Here is a 21563-nt window from a genome sequence, read left to right as displayed (position 1 = left end):
GAAAACATAGGCAATATGCTCTTTGACATCAGTCTTAATAATACTTTTGCACAGGCAAGGGAAACAAAAGCAAAAATAAACAAATGGGACTACATCAAACTAAAAAGTTTTGCACAGCTAAGGAAACTATCAACAAAGCAAAAAGGTCACCTACTGAATAGGAGAAGATAGTTCCAAAAGATTTATCTGATAAGGAGTTGACATCCAAAATACACAAAGAACACATACAACTTGACATCAAAAAACCAAACAACTTGATTTAAAAATGGGCAGAAGCCAGGACATGGAAGCAACCTAAATGCCTCAACAGAGGAATGGATAAAGAAGATGTGGTACATACATACAATGGAATATTACTCAGCCATATAAAAGAATGAAATAATGCCATTTGCAGTGACCTGGATGGACCTAGAGATTGTCATACTGAGTGAAGTCAGTCAGAGAAAGATAAATATCATAGGATATCACTTATATGTGGAATCTAAAGAAATGGTACCAACGAACCTATTTACAAAACAGAAGTTGTGTCACAGGTGTAAAAAAAAAAAAAAAACTTGTGGTTACCAGGGGCAATAATAAGGGGAGGAATAAATTGGGAGATTGGAATTGACATATACACACTACTATATATAGAATAGATAACTAATGAGAACCTACTGAATAGCCCAGGGAATCCTATTCAATACTCTGTAATGATCTATATGGGAATAGGATCTAAAAAAGAGTGGATATATGTGTATGTATAACTGACTCACTTTGCTGTACAACAGAAACTAACACAACATTGTAAATCAGCTATACTCCAATAAAAAATTAATTAATAAAAAATAAAAATTTTTAAATTAAAAAGAAAAAAATGGGCAGAGGATTCAAATAGACATTTTCCCGAAGAAGACATACAGATGTCCAACAGGCACATGAAAAGATGCTCAGCGTCACCAATCATCAGGGAAATGCAAATCAAAACCACAATGAGATAGCAGCTCACACTTGTCAGAATGACTATTATGAAAAAAACAAGTAACAAGAGCTGACAAGGATGTGGAGAAACGGGAACACTCATATGCTATAGAAAACAATATGGAGAGTCCTCAAAAAATTAAAAATAGAACTACCAAACCATCCAGCCATTCCATTCCTGGGTATTTATCTGAAGAAAATGAAAACACTAATCTGAAAAGATATATGCACCCTTATGTTCATTTCAGTACCATTACAGTAACCAAGATATGGTAGCAACCCAAGTGCCCATCAATAGATGAATGGATAAAGAAGATGTGATATATATATATAATATAATTTATAATTAATTGTAATAATTTGTATATTAATAATTAGTATATGTAATAATTTATGTATAATATATATAATATTACCCAGCCATAAAAATGAATGAAATTTTGCTATTTGTGGCAATATAGGTGGACCTAAAGGGTATTATGCTATGTAAAATAAGTCAGACAGGAAGACAAATACTGTATGATTTCACTTATATGTGGAATCTAAAAAACAAAACAAATGAACAAACATAACAAAACATAAACATAGATCCAGAGAACAAACAGTGGTTGTCAGAGGGGAGGATGGTGTGGGGAGGAGAGAAATAGACAAGGGAGATTAAGAGGTACAAACTTACAGTTGCAAAACAATTGAGTCACAGGCATGAAATGTACAGTGTGGGGAATATAGTCAATAATTATGTAATATCTTTGTATGGGTGAGAAATCAAACTTAGACTTATGGTGATCATGTTAAAATGTACAGAAGTATCTAATCACTATGTTGTGTAACAGGAACTAACATAAAATTGTAAGTCAATTATTCTTCAAAAACAAACAAACACACACATAGAAAAAGAGATCAGATTTGTGGTTACCAAAGATGAGGGTATGGCGTGGGTCATTGGGGGAGTGGGAAGTGAATGAAGGCAGTCAAAAGGTACAAACTTCCAGTTAAAAGATAAAAAGGTACTAGGGAAGCAGTGTACAACATGATAAATACAGTTGACACTGTTGTATGTTATATACGAAAGTTGTTAAGAGAGTAAATCCTAAGAGGTCTCATCAAACGAAAAAAAATTTTTTACTTCCTTAACTTTGTATCCATATGAGATGATGAATGTTCACTAAACTTATTGTGGTAATCATTTCATGTAAGTCACATCATTTTGATGTACACCTTCAACTTCTAGAATGCTGTATGTCAATTATATCTCAATAAAACTGGAAGAAAAAAATTCTTTTAAAGAGTTAATGAATGGAAATGAGTCATAGCAAGGTGTAAATTATTATCATGGAGTATTTGCTTTGAAAAGGAGGGGAAGCCTCAAGTTGAGGCACAAATACCTAATGCTTTTCAGGCAAGAGGTACAGGCCTTGGAAGGTTCTTGCCCTCAAATTACACTTGTGTCCTATAAGGCAGGTCCAGGCCCCCAGAAGTAATCATTTTGCCCACAGTGTGATCCGGTTAATCCAACATTCCTCAGTCTACCTACAAAACAACAGAAGTTCAACTAGAGGAAAACCTGAGCCTTGTAGGCAGCTTGAACCTTCAGATTTTTGCAGTCCTCTGAGGTATCCCAAAGCAGGAAACTAAAGGTGGTTCCTGGGAGCCAAAGTAGAGCTCTTCTTCCACTGGCCAAGTCTATGAATCAATGCAACATCTTCAAGAACTTCATTTTTCTCCCAGACAGAGCTTTTTTAATTTCACATCAAAGTCAAGCCCTTCCATTAGCTTTGTCTTGAACTAAATGTTTTGGCTTACTGAAGTCAGCCATAAATAAAATAAACTGAAATCCCAGGTCCCCAGAAAATGTTTTAAAAGGCCCCCTCTCCCATCCCCATCTTTATCTACCTTCTTCCAACCTGGAGACGCCATGTAGAAGGAAACAGAAAAGGTTTGGCATCAGGCAAAAATGGACTTAAACCCTTGCATCACCTTTACCAGCCAGGTGGTCTTGGGCCATCTGATCCATCTGAGCTTCATCTGATCTGATCCAGCTCTGAGCTTTGGTTTCCTCAATGTAAAAGGGGAGCCAAATGTTCTGTCTCACAAGATGTTTAGGAGAATCAAATGAGGTAACTATGAAGCCCCAAGTTCCACACGGATTCTTAGGTAGAGGCTCCAGTCCCACCTCAACTGCTGCCCCAAAACTCCTTGAGGGTAGAGAGCATCCTGTCTTTGCCTCACCTCTTTGAAATGGAAGACTTGCTTGTTTACTGGTTGATTCCACTCGATTACCCATAACTTTAGATTCAACGATCTTTCTAAACCCTGGCAAATTCAAAATTGGTTTTAATGGTTTTAATGATTTATGTGTTTTCCTTTGTTTTCTCTTTTGTTTCACCAGGCACAAAGACTTTTTCCTACTGTTTTTGGCATCTGTTTACCAGTAGAGACTAGCATTTGTTACATAAGAAATCAAAGAGAAAAGTAAAAAAAAAAAAAAAAAATTCAACTTTCGACATCTAGAATTGAATTAAAGTATGTATGTAGCAAGACAATAGTCTTGCAAGTCATGCTATTGTCTCAAGAAAACATGTTCTAAATGCTAATGGATTCCATTTAAAACATCAATATCCTGGAGGACTAAAAGTATAGAGTTCTGCTCAGGGGAGGAGAGGATGTCTTATCCACTGGAGCTACCTAAATCCCTCTGAGATGAACAAGATGTGACCCTGGGAAAGCATACAAAAAGCCTGCACATTTTCTGCCCTGAAGATGGTGGGAGGTACAAGAGAGAAAGGAAGACGTGGCCAGATGTGTGTCCACTGATATGTGTGTCCTCTGAGCTTACACTGGAGGGCTGGGGGCCTGGGATGAAGGATAAGAAAGTGTGATAAATAAGTAATGGCAGCAAAGGAGGGTTTATTGCCTCCACTCTTCTGGAGTTCAGCCACAGAATATTATCTCAGCGTGGCGAGGTAAGTGCTGAGACTTGGTTTTCCAGCATCCCTCAGGTTCAAATTGGTGCTGATGCAGAGTAGAGAGCCAGAGGGCCTCTGTGAACCAAAGCTGCAGATGGACAGCTGGCCTCTAGCTGGATGAGGGAGGTAGCAGAGATTCAGGCATGTTCAGCCATCAGTAGCTGGGGAATGCATTGGCCTAGCCAAAAGGACAGAAGGAGTTATCCCACACCCCCCACAGACATAAACCAGCAAGGTGAGCAACCATCAGCTAGATTAGAGACACCAGCCACACACACTTAAGGACCAGCAGGAGATTATAGGGACTCTCTCCAGTGTCATTTTAGTGAGAGAGGCCAGAAGAAGGGACACTCAGGCAAGACTGAACATTTTTCTCTAAATAATGGACAGCATATTTCTTAAATGGACAGTTTAGATTATCAGATCAAGCTAAGTTTAAACTCATTAGACATTCCACTAATTTGTTTTCGTGCCACACAGCAAGTAGTGGTCTGAAGAAAAACCAGATCAGCAATAGGCAAAATAAAGATCTTATATTCTTTCTGCTTGTCCACTTTGCACTGTGTGTTCAAATGGTGATTCTGCACATTGTTGAGATTCTACAGTAAAAGTAGCAAGTAATCAGCTAAGACAATTCAGTATCTCTTGCCAGAGTCTCAGTACTGAGTCCCAGGAGACAGCTGAATGCTTTGGGAGGATTTAGTGCAGTGACCCATGAATCTCTCTAGCACCAGAGAGAGAAAGAGAGAAATAAAGAAGCCTAATTCCCATGGTAGAAAAACATATGAGGCAGAGGAGAAAGTTGACGTATGAAGGGAAGGTAAAGATCTGTCTAAAATTCTTTGGTGATGATGGAAACAGAACTACCCTGACACTGTTTGTTTGTTTTCAGTATTAGTGTGAAACTCAAGTCTACCTTTGTTTCATGTTTGTGTTTTTTCCTAAAAGCAGCCCAGGGATGGTAAGAACTCCTCGTGCCATATACTTCAGACTTTATTTCCATGTTTGATGAAGTCCGTGGTGTACAGGAACCAGCTTGTACTTTCTCACGAGAGCCAATTGTGAGCTCTCCTCCTGAATTCATGTGCAGTGACAACACACTGGCAGCTTAACATCAGTCATGGAAATCAGCAAACGCTACAAATCAAGGTGTTTTGTTTTATTTTTGGTTTTTTCCTGGATAGTTAAACATTTACTGGCAGAGAGGGCCAAGGACATCGACAGCCCCTACAGGGAAGCACCCTGTGTTTTGGCCTGACCTTCACAAAGCTCTGGGAGCCGCCTTTCTTTCTGAGGGCAGAGGTGAGGCAGCCAAGGGTGAGATTTGCCAACTTCAGAGTTATCTATAGGCTGGGCACCCAGCGCTTCAGCTTCTCCTTCCCCTTGCTAGATACACCTTTTCACAGGCTGGATTACCCTCAGCAGCACACCTCTGGCATCACTATCCTTACGTGACCGAGAATGGCTGAAAGCTCCAACAGCAAGGAAGAGCTGGCAAAGCCCTGCTAGGGCCCCCTGCTTGTCTGTCCTCTCTTGCTTCAAGAAAGGAGAAGTTATCAATTACCAAGATTTCATGGGCGAGGCAGCCACAGGTTTCGTCTCCAATCGTGACATAATTCAGTGATTCTTTAACAAACTCATCAGCAGTCTTGGTTATCATGTTGGTATTTAGATACTTCGTCATCGGGGTTGAAACAGCATATGGGGTGAGCACCTACAATGGGAAATAAAGACCGTAACACAGGAGCAGTCTGCCCAGCCCTGAGAAACTAATACCCATTTTACCATCCCTTCATGTTTCAACTCTGTTCTCCCCCTAAAAAGTCTCAGGATACTATATGATAATAGAACAGTTAAAGGTATAGAACGAGCACAGAGCTGGGAATCAAAAAGGCCAGTTTCTGGCTTAACGTGGCAACTAACTCAAGATGAGGCCTTAGCCACACAACACCAAGTGGTTCAAATGCACACAGGGTGAATGAGGAGCTCTGTCTTACAGCACGGTTCCCCAACTTAGAAAGTGAAAATGCAGGACACCCAGTTATATTTGAAGATAAACAATGGAAAAATTTTCAGTTTAATTATATCCCAAGTATTGCACGGGATATACTTATTCTCAAAAGATTATTTGTTATCTGAAATTCAAATTTAACTGGATGTCCTGTGTTTTATCTGGCAACCCTATCACAGAAGTTTATTTCTAACACATATAACCAAATTGGAGCATTTTCAGGTACTTTGGATTCCCACTTTCACACTTCGGTTAGGAGCCAGGAGTGGCACATACCTCATAATCTTTCCTGTCATGGTAAGAAAAATAAACAACAGCACACTGTACCCTGAAAACCCAATACCATGTTTCCACTGGTGGTCTCACCACCTTGTGGCCTGGCATGAGGTTTCATAATGGTGTTTCTTACTTTATTCCCAGACACAGAGGCCTTGGCATCTTTAGGGAAAATAAAAAATATCCATGCTTGTTTTCTTTTTCTTCACATCACCTTTGAAATTTTTGTCACATCACTTTTTTTTTTCCTCATCACACTTGAAATTACATTGTTTCATAATTTAATCCAATGTATGTCAGTCAATTCAATTCAATTGGTTCTCATGGAAATGAATGCAGTTATTAATTTGCATAACACTTTTCTTCCAAAGATCTCAAAGTGTATTCTTAGAAAAATATAAGAAGCTTGTATTTTCAAACCCAGTTTTCAGATAGGGAAATAATAAAAAGTGTTTCCATCCTTACAGTGAGTTTTGGTTGACAAAACACCTTTATGTATAAAACAAGGGCTCAATAAATATTGGTTAAATTTGCATACTTATTTATTCACTATATCTTCACAGTAACCCAGAGAAGCAGCTATTATAAACCTCTTTTTACAGATGGGGAAACAAGCTCACAGAGTTTAAGCAGGCTGTCCAAAACACTCAGATGATAAATGGCAGCACTGGGATTTGAAAATCAAACCCAAGAGTACAGTACATACTTCCTCAGGAATTTTACAAATATTTATTGAGCACCAATTACATGCGTGTTTGGAGAGACCAGCTGGTTTTCAGAATGTCACAGCGTCTCTTCCAGGACTTGGAGCAGCTCCGAGGCTTCTGCATGAGGGAAGGGGCTCCCTCCCCCTTCCTCACCTCCTCCCACACCTTCTGCCCCACAGAACCCACTAACTTAGCAGCTACAGCATCTCTAGCCCTCAATTATCAAGATCGAGATGATGCTAAGACTTGATACTCAACACTAATATTTAGTGTTGTTCACCAAATATTTCTAGTTCTTCTTTCTTCCGGACACATGATAGAATTGTACCTCCTGGGTCCCTATGGTTGGGTGGGACCATGTGACCAGATCTGACCAATGAGTATGAGCAAAAGTGACATGTGACTTTTTTTTGGCTCCGTTAGGTCTTTGTTGCTGTGCACAGGCTTTCTCTAGTTGCAGCGAATGGGGGCTACTCTTCTGCCACTTTTTCTTTGACATGTCAACTGACAATATCCAAGATGGCGGCTGCTCCATCAGCCTGGGTCCCTGCGTCACTACAGTGAGCTAATCCCCTCTGACAGTTCACAGTGAATGTGTAGCATGAATGAGAAATAAATCTTTGTGGTTTTAAGCCAATGAGATTTTAGGGATTTTTTTTTTTTTTTTTTTTTTTTTGCGGTACGCGGGCCTCTCACTGTTGTGGCCTCTCCCGTTGCGGAGCACAGGCTCCGGACGCGCAGGCTCAGCAGCCATGGCTCACGGGCCTAGCCGCTCCATGGCATGTGGGATCTTCCTGGACCGGGGCATGAACCCGTGTCCCCTGCATCAGCAGGCGGACTCTCAACCATTGCGCCACCAGGGAAGCCCTAGGGATTATTTTTTACTGCAGAAAACTTAGCATATATAAGGTGGAGCTGTTGCAAAAGGAATCCGTCCTCACCTGGGAGTTGGAGAATGGATAGAAGGGAAGAGTCTCTTTTAGGTGAGACTTTAGTTCAGCAGGGCAGAGAATGGGACTGTAGTCTAGTGACAAGTCTGTTACAATCACTCACTACAACTGGGAAGATGATGTTATTTACAAAGCTCCTACTATTAACTCATATCTGCCTGTTGAATAAGCTTCATCCTGTTGCTGGTTAATTTATACTGAGATACTCTCACCTGGGTATTTTAATTGAAAATCAGTATGTGCAGCAGTAATTTAAAAAATATAACGGAGTGTGCCTTTTTCATTCCTAATAGTACGTCATTGAACTTCTTCCCAGTTAACCAAAAACCTCTGTAAACTGTTTATTCCAGGTTCCAGAAACCATTTAGAGTTAATTGTGTTGCTGAAGGAAGCAGGTCCTATTGCTCAGCCTACAGACAGCAGTGACAACCCAGCTTTGTTTACAGTTAGGACAAGGTCAGCTCCATGACCACTCTGCCATTGTAGGGGAAATGGAGAGCAGAGCGCCTCTTCCCCAAGTGCTCAAGAACCAAAGACTGGAGATCTCTATGTTCCATCACAGATGAACAGCCCCGAAGTGAAGCACCCTCTCCCCTCTTCCAACATGGACCAAGTGCCCAGTTTTCTTTTGTTCCTTCTCCACAATTCCTCCCACATGAGCCTGTCTCCTCTCTCTAGGTCGGAGAGTAAAGGATGCTTAGACAAGAACCTATTTCTGTCCTGATGCAGCATTGGGTAGCAAGTGTTTCTGAGCACTCACTCATCCCACCCCATTTCCTTCTCCAGCACCCAGAGCATGGTGAGGGCAGCAGCAGGCAGAACCACGGTGGCTCCGTTGCCACCTCTATGGTCATAGGAACTCACATGGTGTCAGCCAGACCCCCTCTCCTGGTCACACATGCACAGCCTGTCCTGCAGGAAGCAGTGGCCCAGGCTCCATGGGGATCCAGAGTTCCCATTCCCACGGACTCAGAACTGTTGACCTCACCTGGATAATGATTCCTTTCTCTTTATATTCTGCTTGCAGTGCCTTGGAAAATGTGCACACAAAAGCCTGGAGCAAGAAGGAGAAACACCTAAGGACTTGATTCTCTGTCAGAGCCAATTTACTCAGATTTCAAAGGACACCACAGGGAGCTTATCTTCTTCACCTTAAAATGCAGCAGTTTGTCTTGATGTGAGTTAGAACTTCATTTCTTGGTCTGGGAAGAGCTCCCACAATGAGAAGGAACATAAGTTTTGTAATAAATACATACCTAGGGCCACTGCATATAGATACCCTTCCCGGGGGAAGCTCTGCCTTGTCTAGAGCACCCACAGTTCCAAAGATTTGTTTTATGGCTAGGGCAAGAGGACACCTGATGAGGCCTCTGGGATGGAAGGAAACTACAATGTTACTTGCTAGCCAGAGGAGCGCAGGGCTCCCAGGCAAGGAAGTGAGTGGGAGCTGGAATTCCATGGGGGCTGCGCTTGCCCGGCTGTGCTGCTGCAAGGCTTCATCAGCCCAGGGGCAGCATCTTTTTCCAATTTGCACCCAGATACTAGCTAGAGAGTGCCTCTAGGCAAATCAGTCCATCGCCCTGCCAGATGATCCAAAGGAAAATGCTAAATGGGAAAAACAAAAGGAAGAAGGAGAAGGAGGCTTGGACTATACCTGTCACTCACCTTGGAAGCCGAATATGTGGAGTACAGAGGCCAGGGAAAGAGGGCCGCCCCGGAAGATATGTTCAAGATGAGACCTTTCCGCCTAAAGGGCAAGAAACAAAGTTTCAATTGCTTTGCTGCCTGATTACACCTTGAGAAGGAAAAAAATAAAGGGGCTCATGTGAACGCTGGGAAACTTCCATCCTCTCTAGGTTTCCATGTGTGCTAAGTGTTCTGCTTTCAAGAACTGTGAGTGGAACTTCACCTCAGTCATGAACTACAACACACCGTGATGCCACTCGGCAGTCAGTTGACTTCAAGAGCTTGTGACTGGAAACAGGGGCTCTGCTACAGCAAAGATCCACCACCAAAATGCAGAGAACCAACTCAGCTCAGACAAGACTCAAGGGGGAAGTGATCCTTCTCTCTCAAATGTGACCACATGAGCTCAAGGTCCCTTCTGACTCATAAAGATGACCCACAACAGGACAGATGTCATATGCAGAATCCTGTCTTGGGTGGAATTTGACAGTCCATCATCTGCTCACACAGGCACTCCTACACAAGTCTCTGGGATTCTTACTTACCCTTTTGAAATTCAATATCCTTAATCCTTCCCAACTAGATGGATTCAGTCCAGAAAAATCAAGAAACTGCAAATAGGAATACAAGGCCAAGCCCCTTCTTTCTCTAGGTAAGATAAAACTATTAACCATTTGCTTTTAGTGAATACCACCTGAGAAAAACCAGCTCCCAAATGGGCATTGTAATAGAGTGATTTAAAACATGGAATAAATAAAGACACTGGGCCTCCCTGGTGGCGCAGTGGTTGAGAGTCCGCCTGCCGATGCAGGGGATACGGGTTCGTGCCCCGATCTGGGAGGATCCCATATGCCGCGGAGCGGCTGGGCCCGTGAGCCATGGCCGCTGGGCCTGCGCATCCGGAGCCTGTGCTCCGCAACGGGAGAGGCCACGACAGTGAGAGGCCCGCATACCGCAAAAAAAAAAATAAAATAAAATAAAGACACTGATGGGGTGGTGATTTTTACCCCAAAACTGGAGTATTCATTCTGATAAGAGCTGAAATGCATAATAACAAAGAGATGGTCTTGGTCTCAGGCCAACTTCTGAAGTTTCTTTTATACTCACTGTGAGTTAATTTTTTTAACACAATGTCTGCTGAAACTGCCGTTCTCTTCCTCCTTCCAGTATATGCTACATTTGACCTGCAAATATGCTTATCTGCTTGCAAAGCTGGCCTGGTCCAACCATGATCTCCATGTCCTTTCATCATAGTTTTATCATTTGTTAAAGCAGCAGCAGATGAACCCTATCCCCCTGATCCTCAAGTCAGCTGATTGCCAGGCCAGGCAGACCATGGCTTTTCCAATGAAAGACCTTACCTTGATTCCATGTGTTTCAGAATCAGCTGCGTCATCTATAAGAGAAGGGCAAAGTTAAGCCCTGACAAAGGAACTAGGTAGCAATGTGCCGTGGGGACTTAGGAAGTAGGTGCTGGAGGAAACTGGAGAAACAGCTTCATCCTCTCAGATGGCCTTGAAAATCTGCTGACACTCATTGGAGGTAATTTTGACAACACTAGACTCTGGTTGGAATCCATAAAAGGCAACTTAGACAAATGGCAAACAGTTCAGAGGCCTCTGGTTTCTTCTTCATAAAACTGAAGTCTCCCTGGAAAATGAAGGGAATGAAAAACTATGGAAATTGGCTTATGTCTGTGGGACCAACACTGAGGCTCCCCAGATACCGTTCATTCTGGGAGAGAGGCAAAAGTAGTTTGGCCATTACAAAACTCACACAGGAGTTAGAATTAGGGGACTGTCAGGAAACCTAACAAGTGTCCATGAGTGTCTCACATGCAAGGTATGAGATGGAGAAGGACATCTCTTCAATTCAACAGCAGCCTCATTGGCAGCCTGCAGGTGGTCTGTGAAGTAGCTCCCTAGACACAACATGTCTGCTGGTCTGTTGGAATTACAACAGCGTTGAAAAAATCCCTTCCCCACCCCAACCCACTGTCCCTGGAAGAAGTCCTCCCTGACAGTTCTGGAGCTTAAATATTTCATTAAGAAAGCTTTTCATGTCAAATTTTAAGGCACCCATTTTAAGAATTAAGAAAGAGGCAAACCCATGGACTGAAATGTTCTTGAAAGTACAATTGAGTGGAATCAGGCCTTGTCTTGGGAGCAGGTTTGAGACAGAGAGGATCCAAACAGATGGGGAGAGGCAGAGAAATAGAGGACACTGGGGACCAGAAGACAAGTTTGCCTAATTTTTCATGCTGTCTGGGGCCCTGCATTTCCTAGGAAGGCCCCTAAGCTCATCCCTGGGAGCCTCCAGATAATGTTTTCACTGCTCTGGAGAAGCGGCAGGGGTGGGAGTGGTGAGGGCTTCCTAGTCTGGACTGCCTTCTGAAACCCTGGATTTTGAAGGAGGTGAGAGATGGATGAGGACTAGATCATGTCAATACCCTTTCCTTGCTTCTCCCAACTTCATTAAGGATATACTTGGAGCATTGTTGGACAGCATTTCTCAGTCTCCCAAAAGCCTGACTGGGTGAATTATCCCAATTAGAGATACAACACTGGACTTTGTGGGTCCCTGTCTCAAAGTTTCCAGTATTTAGCCTCTTATCCCACGTTCCCTTTGCCCTCAAACTCATTCTCCCATCTGTGCCCTTGATAGAGAACTCTAGTGTTTCCAGATGGTTCCTTTGGAATAATTAAGTGATACTAGTCATGCTTCCAACCAGCGTGGCCAACTTGGGCATTGCATACTTAGAAGCTAAACTTCAATTTGTTTTCTTTGTTACTTAAGGAAGTTAGTGTCTACAAAGATATAAAATAATTTTTTTGAAAATCAAAGCATTTCTCTGCTAAAAGAGTCAGAGGGTTGTCAAATACATTTGGGAAACCCTGTGATCAAATGGACCAAGACTGAAAGATCAATGTATCCATTAATGTGAAAGATTTTAGTGGTAAGACTGCAGACAACAGTGGAACATATAAAACCTTCAGTTACATCAGCTGGGGATTTTAAAAAGCCATTGATTGCTCAGCATAAAGAGAATGTATGTACCAATAAAAACTGAGCAGGAAACTATAAAATACTAGTATACTTACAAAAAAAAAACAACCAATGATGAAAATAATTTTTGTCAGCTCAACTGCAGCCACATGAAAAAAAGTTTTTTTGGTCTGTTCAACATCCATCTCCTCTTTTTGTGTTGATAGGAACCTATTTTCCTCTGGGAAACCAGTTCTCCCCGCCAGTCCATGCTGTGAAGACGAGACAGCCCCCTGCTGCTCCCCAATAAGGGTCCCAGTTCCACGAAATCAGTCATATCTGATTCATTGCTGAAGTTCCATTGGACCATCCAGAGTGGTTATGAGGGCTGCCAGGCACAGCTGTGAATTTTGTGTACTGAGCAAGGTGCCCAGCTGTGGGGGTGAGTGTGGGCTGAAAGCCCAGTGTTCACTCACAAGCCATTTAGAGGGCTCTCATCATTCAGAGGGAAGGGAAATACTGTGTTCACACAAAAGCATCATCTACTCACCAAGCACTGGGCTATGTCCACTCTTAAGCAGCACCTTTCTCCAAATTGTCTGCCCAGACAATTTGTCTCCCTTTTTCTCATTCACACAAAGACACAGCATAGGATAGCTTTGTGGTACTCATGCCTATAAATGCGTATGCAGTTAATTCTAATAAAAGGACATGAGTGCTGAATGGCACCTGACACATCAATTAGTTCAATACTCTTTTAATAGCAGATGAAGAATCTGAAGTTCAAAGGGGCTAAATAGCATGCCCAGTGCTGTCCAGTAACTGATCTGGGATCAGAATACATATGAACTTGAACTTCACTTCAACAAATAGTTTTTGAACAACAAGAGTCTATAAAATCCAAACCACACCCTCTGTCCTTTTTCCAAACTGAGTGAGCTTTCCTCTATTTACAAAGACTAAAATCACAAGAAGATACTAATTTGTTTTAAGTTGCTTTGGAATCCTGAATAAGTTTCATCATCATCAGGCCTAATATGTTCTGACATATGACAAAACCGAATGCAGAAAAAGGATTCAGATGCTAGGGAGAGTGAATCCACTGTATTTTCTTGATGAAAACAGAAAAGACAATTAAAAGGCTACTACATGGTCTCTCAGTTCAATTTTAAAGTACAGTTCAATTTTAAAGAATTCTGCATCTACAGGGAAGGGGCCAATTCTCCTGAGTTGCCAAATCCAACAGCTACTACATTTTAATGCACTGAGCACATACATTGATCACATACCTTCACTACCGAGGTGATGTTACAGTGGATGAGGCTCTGTAATAAATAATCACAATCATGAATCAGCCAGATCATTTGAGAAATTCTCTTGAAAAGTATTCAGTGCTAAACAACCATGAAGCAGGCAAAAGTGTGTGTCTGAGTGGTTGCCTCAGCCTGCAAATCAGGCTCCTAGTTGATATTCAGAATGCACTAGAACGGGGAAACATCTGACATCCACACTATGATTCTATAAGAATGTGATCTCGAATAGAAGTCAATTAAGAGTTTCCTTGAAAATTTCAGCAGGAATACGGAAACAGTTTTTCAAAGGGAGATGGTTAATTTCCAGCTGAAGGAAGGGAGGTTAGTATATATGGTCTAGAAGACAATAGCATAGAGATTAGAAAGGTGAATGGTTGTATAACACAAGGTATACAGGTTCCGGGCCACAGAGGGCAGTTAAAGAAACTGCTAGAATCACCCAAGACAGACAGAGAGGAAAAGAGGGTCAGACACATAGACAAGTACAAATGCAGACGTAAATAAAGAGAAGCAAGAACGGAACCTGCTTAATGGAGAGACACCAACTTGTGCCGGAAACAGGGACCGTGGAGTTAGATGTGTGGCCCATGAGGATGTTCAGCAGGGTCCAAGCAATCTGGCATTATTTGTCCATGCAGTAGACGTGGGGCCTACACAGAACCTTAGGAATACTTGTGGGATCGGGGAGTAGAAGCATGCTAGCCTGTTCAGAATTGTTATAACCCCATTACTTCAAAGGTCAGGGCCTGGGGAAGTGTCGAAATATAGTGCCTTCGAAGACTGTTAAATGCGTAGTAAATTTGCTCATGGCCAGCAAGGGCAGTCATAGGTCCGAGTCAAGCTGGCTGAACTGACAACAACCCCAACCACAGAGTCTGTGCAAGGGGCTTCTATCACACTGAAAGTGGAACGAATCTTATTACCTGGGAAGACAAAGAAAGCCATGAATACAAAGCTATGAATTTGTTAGGCAGAATTACCCCCTTAGAAAGCAAAGTGCAGAGCCCCGAAAGACTGGCATAGGTAAATTTTGGTGTGTGGAGAAGAGGGAAGATGTCCTTATCCTAGAGATAGTCATGAACAGCGGTACCCTTGACTGTGTATCAAGTACTCAGGCGAAAAGAAAGGGAGACCTCCAGTCAGCCACCTGGAATACAGAATACAATCCCATTATCCCCTCCCGGCCCTGGTGATTAACCAGCCAGGGGGCTCAGGACCACATGAGAGGAAAACATCCACAGAAGAGTATAGACCTACCTGGATGTCATCCGGCATGTTAAGGAAATGACGCGGGAGAAGGTTTGGAAGCATGCCGACATTGTTGACTGACCAAAAGAGACAAAACAAAAAGATGTCAGAAGAGCCCATGGCAAATGTCTATTGAAAGCCTTAAAAATTGTCATATTCAACCCAGGAATTCTTGGGAAGTTTTCCAAGGAAACATGTACAAAAGATTTATATACAAGGTTGTTCATTGCAACATCATTTGATAACAGTGAGGAAATTGGAGAGAAAGAAATTGTGGTCCTATAATATAATGCACATAAAATGAATCATGGTGGTGGGATGCAGTGGAGTCATTCAAAACTGACTTCTCAGAGCTTTAAAAACCTGGGAGAACATTAGTGATGTATGATTTTTTTTTAAATATTGCAAAACAGTATGTAAGTTTAATCCTGATTTTGAAAATATGTGTGTATGTATCTGGAAGGATATATACCAAGATGCTATCTCAGGCTGTCAGGATTTCAAGAAATTCATAGCTCTTTTACATGCTCATCTGTTATTTCCAGTTTTCCTGCAACACGTTTTACACTTTTATTAGTAAAAATGTAATTATTCTAGAAATCAAAATCTTCTTTCTATGTACAATACAAACACGGTATTGTGATGTGGTTACAAAACAGATTGTCTATAAATTATCTCAGAAAAAAATTGTATCTCATTTCCCAAATGAGAAAGTCAGTCCTCAGATAACCACACTGACTCACTATTTCATGGATCAATTGCAGCGATGTTTGTTTGCTAAACTAATTCCTTTAGGCCAAAGTTTCCCTCTTCCTGCCAAATGTCGATATCAGTTCAGTGAAAGAAAAAGAAATTTTATTTTATTTTTTTGGGGGGGGGTACGCGGGCCTCTCGCTGTTGTGGCCTCTCCCCATTGCGGAGCACAGGCTCCGGACGCGCAGGCTCAGCGGCCATGGCTCACGGGCCCAGACCCTCCGCGGCATGTGGGATCTTCCCGGACCGGGGCACGAACCCGTGTCCCCTGCATCGGCAGGCGGACTCTCAACCACCACGCCACCAGGGGAGCCCAAAAAATATTTTAATACTAGGAAATATGGTTGGGAAGATTGAAATATGTAGATTTGCTACATTCCAAAGTCATATACAAATCTGTTAATCCAGTAATTCCTCTTGAAGAACTGAACTTTAATATTTGGTTTAATGCTACAGCTTACAGTCATAGGTTAAGTTTAAGCTACTATTGAATAATCAAGTATCATTAAGATAATTGTTTCACTGACTTATTACAACAAGCTTTGCATTTTGTAATTTATTTACCTAAAATTCCAATTTCTAAGTCTTCAAGTTTTTCTTTAATATACTCATAGATGTCATCTTTGGTAAAATCTGCTTGTATAATCTTCACACTACTTCCTATCGTCCACTCTGCATTAGAGACAACAGTTATTTTTTAATGAACAGGAATCCAAATCCCCCTTTTGCCCATGTTCTCCCAATGCTCCTATACTACCTGAACAGACACTTAAGAGCACAAGCCCATCACCTTAATGCGAAACAAGAAATAGCCTCGGATAAATGCTGGGATGTGTTAAAAGATTTGTGAATGATGGTTTCTGTGTGATTCTAAAAGTCACTACAGTGACAAGACATTATAACAGATTTAATGCAGTGGTTCTCAAAGCAAGGTCCACAGACCACAGCATCAGCATCACTGAGAACTTGTTAGAAACACAAAATCTCAGGCTCCACCCCAGACCTACTGAACCGGGAAACCCTGGGAGTTGGCCTGGTGGTCTGTTTTCACATGTGCTCGGGGTGACTGTGGTGCATGCTCAAGTTTCAGACGCCTGGACTAAGGGCTGTAAGAGCAAAGTGCAATGCCTCTGCTCAGTGAGTGTCAGGTCCTCGTCACATACACTCAGAAACCCTTTGTATTTGTCCAACACTTTAGCATTTATAAAACATTTACATGCACAATATATTTTTTAACCCTCTCAACAACCTTGTAAAGTAGGTATTTTCTCCATTTTTCAGAGGAGCAAATTAAGGCTCAGAGAAGCTTACTAGCTTGACCAAGGGCACCCAAACTCTGCTCCCTCCAAGTTCAATACTCTTTCCACTGTTTTATGTGAACTTGCCCTGTGCAGGAGCTCTCTCTTAGATATAAAAGCAACGGGCAGATCTCCCAACTGCTGCCTGCTTAGCTCTGGAATTAGACCCAATATTTCTGGGGCAAGTGATCTTAAGGCAAAGTTTGGGGGCAGTTCAAAGACACTACTTGCTTTTCAAAAGGATGATGAAAAGTACAATTTAGCACTGTAAGGGAAACACTGAAGAATGTCCTAGTCCTGGGTCAAAGTTATTTCTGATATCCAGACAGAAAACAAAAGCAGAATTCACTGGTTCAAGGGCACTGAGCCTCCTCGTTGTGACTGCTCAACCCCACACCTCCCACGGCCTTCTCTTAGCCCAAATTCTCTCCAGAGAAATAAGGCCCTCCCCCAGATAGCCTGCTATGGTCTTCACGAGTCTTCATAGTTGAAGACTCATTCCTTTGAGTTAAGGAATTTATCAATTACTAAATTAGTAATTATTATTAAAATGCAAATGCCCAGAAAGGGATATGATGATCATTATTAACTAAGAACATGTCAGAGTGGATCATAATAATAAAGCCTTATAATATAAATGCTGTCTCTTGGGGTTGTATAGTGTACAACTTTCAAAACCATACATGGCAGCCCTGGATCAAATCTTTTTTTTTTAATCTAACAACTAGCAGTAAGCATTGTCCCTCACCCTACTGCAAGGAGCACAGCATAGACATAGGGAAGTGAAGTCCCAAACACAGATCCTGCTTTTGAAGGGAGTAGCAGAAGCAATCAGACAGCTGAGGCCCCTGGATGAGGGAGTCTGCTTCTAGATATGGAGACGCTAGACCAAAGAAGAGAGTAGACCTATTTGTGGGGTGAGTCTGCCCCTGCTTCATGCAGCCTGAAGAGCCCCTGGTGAACTAAACTGAAGTGAACTAAAGCCACTTATATCCTGCACTTAACTTTGTAAACTGGGCTCCCTTAAGGAGGCTGGTACCCCAGCCTCCAGAGAGCAGACGTAGGGATGCTGACAGATGTCTCTATGGGCAGGACAGGAGCAGACTTGGCTGGTGGGCTCCACAAACATCTCCCTTATTTCTTGGGGTCACTCACCAATCTCCGCAGCAATGGCCTGTAGTTTTTCCGGTGTCCGGCTGATAAGCACGACATTGAGTCCCTGTCTTGCTAACTGAGGGTAGGGACAGGAAAACCAAAAAGGAGATGATAAGCAGACAGGGAAGGCTTGTTACATTAAAGGTGAGTTGGGGCATCACTCAGTTGGTCACAGGGTGATGTGCTTGCTTCTCCTGAGTTTAAATATGCAGAATGTGACAAAGGTTTCTGAGTTATGAGTAAAACAGCCACACTGGGCCAGGCTAAATGTGACATAACAGTAGTTTATTTGCATGTGTTTATTATGTGCCAGGAACTATTATTCTAAGTGCTTTTTTGTACAGATCCACAATCTGAATGCCCTCCTATCTAAACCACCTATGATCAGATGTGTGGTAGAATTCAGAATTTGGAGGATTTTATACTATAATTTATGTAACAGGGTCTAGAGTAGCATCCCATAATAAAAAACAATATTTCTGCAGCGACTTGTGAGCTGCTTCCTATTCACAAGAACGTTCTTCCTGTGGTTCTATTCACTTGGGCACAGTCATGGACCTGAGCCCTTTCTTTCTGTTTTCTGGCTCCCAACAAGACAGAAAATGGAATAGGAAACTGGAGGGTAAATAGATGCTTCCCTGAGATCAGAAGGAGCTCTCTTCAGATTGGACACTGCTTCGACTCATGGGGGCTGAGCGACAGTGTGCAGAAGTGGTGTGCTTGAACATAGCATAGGAGACAGGTAAACGCAGTGTGCTGAGTTGTCATGGACAGGCCCAGACTCCTCACACCAAAAATGCTACAGGTGAGAAAAGATAGAGCTTTGCCTGAAGACAAATGGAAAAACCAATGTTCATTTAAACAGAGACACGTAAAATAGATAGCTAGTGGGAAGCAGCTGCATAGCACAGGGAGATCAGCTCGGTGGTTTGTGACCACCTAGAGGGGTGGGATAGGGAGGGTGGGAGGAAGGGAGACGCAGGAGGGAAGAGATATGGGAACAGATGTATATGTATAACTGATTCACTTTGTTATAAAGCAGAAACCAACACACCATTGTAAAGCAATTATACTCCAATAAAGATGTTAAAAAAAAAAAAGACAAAAAAATTTTAAAAAATAAAATAAAATAGAGACAGACAACATTTGAGTTAGTGACAAAGGGCCCAGTTAATTGAAATCCTTCTCTATGGTTTTAATTAAATGAAACTGTTATATTTTTAAATTGTGGTAAAATACACATGACATAAAATGTACCTATAGGGAATGTTTCACAATTATGGAATGTTTCACAATTTGTGTGTCATCCTCGCACAGGGCCCATGCTAATCTTCACTGTGTCACTTCAGTTGTAGTGTATATGCTGCCAAAACAAGCACTATGCCAGATTTTAACAAGGAGTTATATTATAGAAAACACACAAGAAGCTGAATTGAAGACTTTACTATATAGTCTCCAATAGCCAATATTCAAACCTGTGGTATCAGAATCATTCAGGAAGACGTCAAAAATAAACACCAATTCCCACCAAAACCATCCAATTAAGAATCTCTGGAGCTGAAGCCTCAGCATTTACATCTTTTTCTATTTTGATTTATTAAATTATACTATTAAATACACAAGCACATTTTCACTGTAAAAGCTGTCACTAAGCCACACCCATGGTTCCATTTCCCCACCACCGCTAGGCTCCCGCTGTCTTTAGTTTGGTGTTGATCCTCCTTTCTAACTTTCTCTCTGCATCTACATGTATCTATAAGTACATACAGAAATGGAAGTTTGTTTTGTGGGATTTCTTTCTTTTCACACTTTATAAATGGCGTTATAACCTTGTCTTTTTAACTTAATGATGTGTCTTATCTCTAAGTATTGTATCTAGTTCTACGTCAGTCCATGCTGAGCCACATTTTTATTGCCTCATAGTGCTCTATAGTTCACTTTTGGGTGAGCATTTAAGTTGTTCTGAAGTTTTCCTATTACTAATATTGCTACAGTGAAAACCCTTCAATACTGCTCTTTGTATATACAAGTGAATTAATTCCTAGAGTAGATAGCCAAGGAGAAGTGAAATGCTGTGTTAAAAGGTACATGCTTTTTAAATTTTCACAGTATTGGCAAAATATCCTCCCTTCAAACTGTACCATCAAAAATACAGTTTCTACTTCTCCACACTCTGGCCCATATATTATATGAGCAAATTTTTCAAACTAAAAGTCAAGAAATTACATCTCTTTACTGTTTTGCTTTGCACTTTTCCAACTATCAGTGGGACTGATTTTTTTGTATGTTTATATGTGAATTACCAGCATATACCCTTTTTTATTAAATTTTTTGTTGAAGTATAGTTGATTTACAGCATTGTGCTAATTTCTGCTGTACAGCAAAGTGATTCAGTTATACATATATATATATATAAATTCTTTTTATATTCTTTTCCATTATGGCTCATCATAGAATGTTTTGTTCATTTGTTTTTTGTTTTTCTCTTTTTGTGACTGGTTTATTTCACTTATCATAATGTCCTCAAGGCTCATCCACGTTGTAACATGTGTCAGAATTTCCTTCCTTTTCAAGGCTGAATAATACTGCATTGTATGCATACACCACATTTTGTTTATTCATCCATCATCAATGAACCTTTAAGTGCATCTTCTTTTTTTAATTTTCCCAGTATGTTTATTTTTTTAATTTTTATGGGAGTATAGTTGATTTACAATGTTGTGTTAGTTTCTGTTGTACAGCAAGTGAATCATTTATACATATACATATATCCACTATTTTTTTTAGATTCTTTTTCCATATAGGTCATTACAGAGTATTGAGTAGAGTTCCCTGTGCTATACAGTAGGTCGTTATTAGTTACCTATCTTATATATATAGTAATGTGTGTATGTCAATCTCAATTTCCCAATTTATCCCCCCCTACCCTCCTTTCTCCCCTGGTAGCCATAAGTTTGTTTTCTACATCTGTGACTCTATTTCTGTTTTGTAAATAAGTCCATTCATACTGTTTTTTTTTAGATCCCACATATAAGTGATCTCATATGATATTTGTCTTTCTCTGTCAGACTTACTTCACTCAGTATGACAATCTCTAGGTCCATCCATGTTGCTGCAAATGGCACTATTTCATTCTTTTTATGGTTGAGTAATATTCCATTGTATATACGCCCATTGGCAGAGGAATGGATAAAGAAGACATGGTACATATCATAGAATATTGAATATAGTTCTCTGTACTATACAGCAGGACCT

The 21563-nt window shown here is 41.2% G+C and overlaps 1 protein-coding gene and 1 non-coding gene across 2 annotated transcripts in view; both read right to left on the bottom strand.

Moving 5' to 3' along the window:
- The window catches only part of HSD17B3 (hydroxysteroid 17-beta dehydrogenase 3), a 52664-nt gene that overhangs the window by 13708 nt on the left and 17393 nt on the right, over positions 1-21563 (bottom strand). The window contains exons 3-10 of the mRNA XM_060101869.1: positions 18309-18384; positions 16420-16527; positions 15112-15179; positions 13831-13866; positions 10918-10952; positions 9536-9617; positions 8859-8924; positions 5491-5640 (exon numbers count right to left, since the gene is read on the bottom strand). Of these exons, the coding sequence (XP_059957852.1) occupies positions 5491-5640; positions 8859-8924; positions 9536-9617; positions 10918-10952; positions 13831-13866; positions 15112-15179; positions 16420-16527; positions 18309-18384 (621 nt within the window). The remainder of the gene's footprint in view (positions 1-5490; positions 5641-8858; positions 8925-9535; positions 9618-10917; positions 10953-13830; positions 13867-15111; positions 15180-16419; positions 16528-18308; positions 18385-21563) is intronic.
- Positions 19582-19687, bottom strand: LOC132492877 (U6 spliceosomal RNA). The gene has a single exon (XR_009532928.1). It is a non-coding gene; the product is annotated as a U6 spliceosomal RNA (small nuclear RNA).

This window comes from Mesoplodon densirostris, chromosome 6, assembly GCF_025265405.1.
Source record: "Mesoplodon densirostris isolate mMesDen1 chromosome 6, mMesDen1 primary haplotype, whole genome shotgun sequence".
NCBI classification, from domain to species: domain Eukaryota; kingdom Metazoa; phylum Chordata; class Mammalia; order Artiodactyla; family Ziphiidae; genus Mesoplodon; species Mesoplodon densirostris.
This window is presented reverse-complemented; position numbering and strand designations above follow the sequence as displayed.